This window comes from Carassius carassius, chromosome 7, assembly GCF_963082965.1.
Source record: "Carassius carassius chromosome 7, fCarCar2.1, whole genome shotgun sequence".
In the NCBI taxonomy this organism is placed as follows: Eukaryota; Metazoa; Chordata; class Actinopteri; order Cypriniformes; family Cyprinidae; genus Carassius; species Carassius carassius.
The window spans coordinates 1949846-1958449 of record NC_081761.1 but is presented as its reverse complement, the minus strand read 5'-3'; the positions used below and the strand labels follow the sequence as shown (position 1 = coordinate 1958449).

General features: G+C 34.4%; 1 protein-coding gene across 1 annotated transcript in view; it reads right to left on the bottom strand.

The window, feature by feature from the left end:
* Window positions 1–6527: 6527 nt before the first annotated feature.
* Window positions 6528–8604, bottom strand: part of LOC132143355 (carcinoembryonic antigen-related cell adhesion molecule 1-like) — a 31763-nt gene continuing 29686 nt past the window's right edge. Inside the window, exon 7 of the mRNA XM_059553497.1 lies at window positions 6528–7475. Coding sequence (XP_059409480.1) covers window positions 7198–7475 — 278 coding nt within the window. The 3' untranslated portion in view covers window positions 6528–7197. The remainder of the gene's footprint in view (window positions 7476–8604) is intronic.

The window sequence follows — 8604 nt, the reverse complement described above, 5'->3', positions numbered from 1 at the left end:
ATAGATAGATAGATAGATAGATAGATAGATAGATAGATAGATAGATAGATAGATAGATAGATTTTAACTTCATTTAAAAATGACGATAAATAAACAAATAAATAAAATTAGATAGATAGATAGATAGATAGATAGATAGATAGATAGATAGATAGATAGATAGATAGATAGATAGATTTTAACTTCATTTAAAAATGACGATAAATAAACAATTAAATAAAATTAGATAGATAGATAGATAGATAGATAGATAGATAGATAGATAGATAGATATATAGATAGATAGATAGATAGCCTAATTATGTATAATAATTATGCATCATTGCAATTTAGATCTATGATGTGTTTCAGCTCCATTCTAGAATCATAACTGTAATCTGTTTAGTAGCTAAATGACTTTTAAATCGAGTTAACATTGTCTCAGCAGCAGATCAGAGGCGCACGAGCCTCTCACCCCATCTAGTGTTGAGACACAGATGCATGACCTGCAGACATGACATGAGTGACTTTAAAAGTATCCTTCAGAGACACCATGGGGACACTGACAACACTCTTTATGACTCATTTCTTGGTGGGTCTGAACCACACACAATCTTCAGGTTGTCAGTCTTAAATCACAGCACTGCTTTATATGTATATGTATATGCTTTAACTCTGCTTGAATGTCTAATTTGATTATTAAACTGATTGTCTATACTCAGTTAACTAAGTTTGTGGTGCATCTTTTTAGCAAAAGTCCCACTTTCATGGTATATCCTATAGCTGTGTGGTTTCAGTTCAAAATAAAAACAGAGAAGTGAGAATACACTTTTAATCAATGCAGAATTTCCTTCTGCTTACTGGACGTCAAATAAACTCAAGAGCACGGTACAAAATGGTTTCAGTGCTGATTGTACAGGAAAACCCTTTTATTAAACATTAAAGGCCTTTGCAACACACTCTGTTGTTTAGTACCTCAAACAGTGTTTAAAGGGGACATATGATGTGACTTTAATTGTTCCTTTCTCTTTGAAGTGTTACAAGCTTTTGGTGCAGGAAGAAGATCTGTAAAGCTGCAAAGGCTAAAGTCTCAAACCCAAAGATATACTCTTTATAAAAGGTAAGACTCGACTACGACCACCTAAAATAGCTTTTCTAACACACCCCCACATGTCTATGAGTTTTGAGCAGTAGAGTAGGCTTGTTGTTTGTTGTTTCTCTGATCACAAATGCAGACATGGTTTTATGTTTACGCAGCGCGATACGCAACACAACATGTAAAAAGTCTGTATAAGTCATTATAATCAGTAATAATGTCCTAACTGGATGCAACAAATGCCTCATGTGTAATGGGTTTTACTGGTTCTGTCTCATCTGATGTCCGGTGTCCCGACATTTTATCCTATCAGTCAGATTTTCCTCCCAGGGTTTACTGCGCCTGCAAACATTAGTATCGCTTCCTTTTTCTCATGCTAAATAACAATTTTTAATGTATCTGCATTACTGTAAGGGTAGGTTTAGGGTTGGGGTAGGTGTAGACTTTAATAAAAACACAATCTAATTGGTAGAAAAAAATATTTATAGTTGGTTTCCTGTAAGTGTATCCCTTCTAGCTACAACCGCGAATAAAACACATAATTACTGTATTTGCATTACTGTAATGGTAGATTTAGGGTTGTGGCATTTTTTGTTGTCGAATTGTACTACCCACTGTTTTAGTGGGATGTAGGAAAATCTGACAGGCTAGGACAAATCGACAGAACACCGGATCATGAACAAATCTTTCTATTTAACCGGATCTTCTTAAGCCCCTTTCACACTGCCATTCCAGAAAATACATGGATTATGTGTCCAGGTGTTGTGCCTAATTTTGACCCCCTGCTGATTTATTACCCCCCTAGTATTGGTAGGTTTTGGAGTAGGTGTGGGGGAGGGTTTAGGATTAGGGGTGGGGTTAGGATTAGGCAATCAGGTAGTGATTTGAACAAGGGGGGTAATAATTCGACAGGGGGTCGAAATTGGGCACAACACCGGCAATTGTTCCCGGGTCGCTAGATCTTGCACTTTCACACTGCCAGTGATTACCCGGAATATGTGCGTGCGTTCACACACAACCCGTAAATGTCCTGTGAAGACACGTGACATAAGGATGTTTTACGTGTAATGTATGAGTCGAAAACGCTAGGCATGTTAACTTTCACTGAAGCTGGCGAACGATCTCAGCGTCTGCACGATAATGTTCAGAGACGCCATTGCTCAGAGACGCTAAACAGTGCTGTGATCTTTGTTTGGAACTATTTTCGTTAGCAAAATTGAGCAAAAACAAGCAATATTATGTCTAAAATGTAAATCATTTATTGCTTTACTGAACTTGCATAAAATAATTATTATGTGTTCATGCATCTGCAGGAAGACAGTACTCTTTGTGTGATATAGATTAAGTTAACTAGGCATAAATGAAATTATATAAATATAAAAAGCATACAGAAGGATTTTTGCCATCTACACATTAGAATGCCTGCAATTTTGAGTTTGAATAAACTAATAAATCAATGTGCATGCACTCTCTGTGGCTGGTGATATTTGGTAGCACATCATTACAGCAACAACACATACAATATTATAACAGACGATGCTGCATCACACAACCCTGACTCGATCAGAGTGGAATGAAATCATCCGCGGTTGTGTGCCTGTTTGCACACGAGCAAATGTGTTTTTATGAGTCTAACTAGCAAACCCCAGACCACTGATTTGTCAAACCTGCTTTCCTGCAGTCTGTGTTCTTCTGACTATTTTGTAGTAAGTAACGAATATACTTAGGAGAAATGTATCGGAGTAAAAGTATAAATTTTAATTATGAAATGTAGCGGAGTAAAAGTAAAAGTTGCCTGAAATATAAAAACTCGAGGAAAGGTACTCCCCAAAAATACAAAAAAAAAAAAAAAAAATAATAATAATACAAAAATACATGTGGACGTCACAACCCTTAAAAAAAATAAACCATTGTTTTATCATAATAAAACTACTTAATTTTCTTTTGCATGATTTCTGAAGGCTTGAGACTATAAAATACATTAGAAACATAATAAAGTTATAGCCATAGGTAAATGTCGAGAGCTACAATTGTAATTTATTTACTTTTTTATTTTTCTATTTTATTATGATATGATATGATATGATATGATATATGATATAGCACTTTATTGTCAGACAAGTCTAAAATTGTTCTTGTGTCACAGTCATATATTTACAACAATAAACATCCATTAAATAATAACATGCACTTCCTCCACACAAGAACTAGAAAAACACATTATACCTTACCCTCCTGCTACACTTATACAACTGTTCACAATACCCTAGATTTTTTAATTAAGTTTCTTATTCAACTCTACGATTGCCTGATGCACAAAAGTATGTTTCAGCCTAACTTCGTTAAATCTTGGGACTCTGTACCTCCGGTTTGATGGTAATAATTCAAACTCATTATGTAGGACAGAAACTATATTATCAGCCAGTCTTAAAAAATTCTTATGATAAGCTGAATCATCAAGCTTCTCAAGGGGCTGACTGACAATCCTTGAGCAAATGTTTAATTGATTTAAGTTCTATTTTCACCTCTATGGTGCATCATATTTGAGGAAGGGGGCACAATCCTGCTTAGGGCACCCATTTGGCCAGCAGCGGCCCCGCTGTTGTGAAAAACTCTTGGATGTATTTTATAGATTCTATGCCACAAACTTTAAATATTTCACATACTTTTGAAACTCCAGTGTTTAGTTGATACTGGTAAGCGGGAGTGTGCGGGGATTTATTTCCCGGATTTCATTAACTAGCTGCATAACAAGAACGTTACCAATTTAAGTTTATACAACAACTGAAATATTGATTTCGACACAAATTTATCATCTACAAGGATGCTTTACCATCGATTCCACCATGTTTCTCTCTGACACGCCCCCAACTCAGAAACTCTGAGCTTAAAGAAAATTCAGAGTTTCCCACTCATAATTACGACTTTGTGGGAGCGTTCATGTACGTTTAACTCGTAAATACGATGTATCCGACATGACTTGAACACACAAGTCTCATGTCGCTGGCCAGAGAGACGGCATAGTATGTTAAGGGCCTTAACATTTCCATCACACGCTTGAGGCATTCGGCCAATCACAACGCACTGGATAGCTGGCCAATCAGAGCACACCTCACTTTTTCAGAATGATGAGGTTTGTAAAATCATCACGTTTTAGAAGGCGGGGCATAAAGGGGAAAAAATTATGTACATTATATGGAAAATAATGTGGTTTTTCAACCTTAAACCACATAAACACATTGCATTACACCAAATACACAAAATAATATTCTTTTTAGCCACATCATATGACCCCTTTAAATAATTTTCTTATTTAATAACTATAATTAATTAATATAATTAATTTTTGATGCATGTACACAGTTAAAAAAAATTCTTCATTTGTTGTCCCCAACTGCTTTGTATTCATGCTTCTGGTGTATCTAAGAACGTGATAATCACTTATTCTAGCCACTTCCTGTGTGGACAGTCAAAAACAGGAAACACCTACATACAGAAATGTATAACAGGTTAGTGTTGGTTGCCTTTCAGATGAACTTGTATGGTGTGGCCTCAAATGAGATTAAAGCGTCTTTTTCCATGACGACAAATTTCTGATCCAAACCAAGATTAGTAAACACTTCTCAACCGAACACAACTATGGAAAAAAGATCTTATGATTAATTGGAATAAGTGTCACAATGCACATCACCACATTTTCTGACTAGTCAAAATACTGTTTACTAAGTAAATACTATATATAATAAACCAGTTTTAAGGAATTCAGTCTTCCAGCTATTTTAACATGGTTTGGGCTATAAAGTTAACATAACAAGTCTAAATGCATTTATGCAAACATTACAATTTTGTAATATTATGTTTTAAGGACTTTTAAAACTTTAAAATCTTTACATTTATGCTTACGTTCAAAAGTAAAGCCTAAACCTTGTTTTACACATTTAGCACAATACAACAGGATGTTGAAATATAAAGCAAATATTCTAAATATGTGTATATGTTCAATATTTATGCATGCATGTAAGATAATATATACCTTTATTGTGTCTTAAAAGAACAAATGCCTCAGTTCACACCATGACTGGACCCCATTATGCTATTATTCATTTCTATTATTCATTTTTACCACAAAGAACAAGCTATGGAATCATATTTTCACAGCATGAATGGGATTAATAAGAGTTTAAAATATATATGGAAACAAATGTATTTTTTGTCTTAAGTGTCTTGTGTAGCCTTCGGGGGCCGTATCATCTCATCATCTCCCACGCACAGGAAAACTGCAAACAATACAAGAAAAAGCTGACATGTCAGTGGGTGACATGAGATGCAGTTAACCACATCCCCGAAGGCCTTCACACTCGCTAGTTAGATGTCAATTTTTAGTGAGAAAACGTCACCACAGTGCACAAGAAATGAAACGTGTTCATGCTTGCATTTGCTTTTGCTTTGCATTTGCATGATTCTGTGCAATTGAAAGTATTGTCAAAATGAAAGAACACATTCACACATATTCAATTGTCTATTTTATAGTCTAAAATATGTTCTGAGAAGACCTTAATGAGGAAGTAATGCAAAAGAATGAACTGAAATCTTTGAACCGAAAAATATTTAAACGACTGATAGGTGCACAAACATTGGAAATGTATGTCTTTATTTTTTTTTACTTTTATGGTCTTATAAAACACCCACACACAAAAGGAAAAAATTCTCTAGAAAATACTCAACTCATATACACTTTTGTTTTCTACTTAAAGGTGCACTAAGTTAATTGTAACTCTGAAAAGTGACAACCCAAATGCAGTATAATTACATCTATGTCTTAATGCAAACTAGGACAACAAAAGTTAGTTAATTTAACATAAGCGAAAATCTAAAATCTAATGTTAAAATCATATAACTGTTGAGTTAATAAATAAAAACACAATGCACATCGACACACTCTGAAAAATGCTGGGTTGTTTCAACCCAACTTTGGGTCAAATATAGACTAACCAAACCGCTGGGTTCAATTTTTACACTAAATCTTTAAACCAAAAGTTGGGTTAGTCCAAATTTGACCCAAAATAGATTTTTTTAGAGAGCAGATGTGCCAGCATAATGATCAAGACATCTCTTGTTATACACAGAAAAGACCTGAGAGAAAATAATCTACTAAGTACACCTGATAAATAATTCATCTGAAAACGAAAATTCAGTCATTACATACTCACGTTCACCTCACAGACGGTGTTTGACGTTACTCGCGGAGTAACATTGCTTTGATCACTTGAGTTGTGATTGGGCTGATTGTGTCATTCAGAATTGTGAGATAAATCGATAATTCATCGCAATAATTTTTTTTTTTAGTCGGGATATAATGGGATTCATTAAAAAAAAGATCAAAGTAGTAACTCATTTTGTTACCGACATAAACATCGTTCTGTGATCCTAGCCAGCGCACAGCAAATGTGATTCTATGTCAAATATATTGATTTGTGTTTTATTACAGATACTTTAGCTTTCCCTTTTCACTTTTTGGTTCAATATTCAGCTGTTTCTTCTTCAAGCTACATCCACTTATTAATATAGTGATATTCTGATTGCTTTCTTTTATTCACGAATATGACATAAACAGAACATAAACAGCGTAATGACGAAAGCATGCAGTTTCTCAGGAAATTCTCCCTGAGAACTTTTAAAATATAAATAATTGTTAGAAGCTTACAGTGATTTAGACTAAGACAAACTCTCTTTGGAAGATGTACTAATTATGTACGTTTTCTTGATTTAAAAAAAAAAAAAAGTGTATCTTTTGATTATCAACATTTTGCATTGTAAATCATTAGATAAATAGTCCTCAGAAGACTTTGAGTATAGCACACACAAGCATCTAAAGGACTATTGTTTTAGTATAAACCACCATCTCTTTTCCTCGTATAGACAAGAACCACTTTGACTTTCTGCCTAAGACCTCCGTTGGTGTCTGAAGAAAATAAAGAAAACAATACAAGTTTGTAACGACATGAAGGAGAATACATGACCATGCTATCTCTTAAATGCCCATCTCAGCATCGCAGTACGGCTTAAGAAAATGACTCCATCAAGGCCCCGAGTTACTGTCATTCAGTGAACACACAAGCGTCTCATTCCATTGGTCGATACGGTTCTTCGTGTTTCCTGCGGTGTTGTTTATTCCTCGGCCGAGGTAAGGGAGGAGGATTTTCATCATCTTCTTCAGGAGGTGGTGGAGGTCGACCGCGGGCCTGGGCTTTGGGCTGAGTCTGGGTTTGAGTTGGGGTTTGTGGAGATGTCTCATCTTGCGGGATGGGGGGCGCTGGTTGCCCCCGAGCAGTCTGTTTGGATCTGGCTGTACCGTTATGACCTTCATCGTGAAAAATCCTCAGCCTGAGCTCATCTTCATCTGGAAAATATCAAATACAACGATATTCAAATTCAAAATTTTTTAAAGACTGTGAAGTAAAATTGTTATGTTGCAAGTATTGTGGCTGATGACTGATATATGATACCACACTATTTATGGATAACACATACTGCAATACATATATATTGACTGCATCCTAAAAATGCATTAATACCTCACTTTCTAACTAATTTGAACAATAACACACACACTTATATTTATCTTCTAAATTCTAAATAAAATAATTTGAAAAGGAATATATCTGGATAAATAATTTGAACGATAAAGAAATTCTAATCTTGTAATATACCCAGATTTATCTTTAGATAGAAACTTCTTGATTGTTTTTTTTTTTTCAAGCTAAAAACAGGAAACCAAGTAAACACTGTAACCAGCAGTGCACTTAGTGATCTATCAGTTGCTGCAATTATATTTTCTCAAATAAAGACCAAGCAATGCAAAGTCTACATAATCAATATCATCCTTGGTGATGTATTGTATAACCACTTATAAGCTATTCTACTTATATTTGAAGGTGATTCTTATAAAACCTGTAAAGTGCTGATTGTGTGGATTCTTAGAAAACCTTTAGTGCTGATTGTTCTTTTAATGCTTCAGAAAACCACATAAAAACGTCTATAAACAGGATATTTAGCGGAGCTTGTTGTATCTTGTCTCTAGATCTGTCTGGTGCAACCTAAACAAAGAGATTTGGCTAATGCACAAATCTCTTTGCACCTAACAATGGCTTAACATATATAAAAAAATAATTAATGAATTGATTATTTATATATATTATAACTTATGTATATATTACACATAAAATGTGTTTAAGTTTCAGTATATATTTTCATATAATAGAGCCTCTAACCTGACACTATGGCAAACTGCGGTAAAAGGCTTTGCGTTCCTGTTTTAAACTTGTTAAGTACAGTGAATAACAGTTTATGAGAAGATACCTTCATATGCTCATTCAGTTATCTTTAAGAATTACTTTTCTGATAATTCTATGACTTTAATTTCAATTTGGCATTTAAAAACACTGATTTAAGCTCAACAAGAACATTGACAGCTTCATAATTTGATCAGTTTTCTATTTGTTGAAAATACAAATATAAAAGTCTCTTAC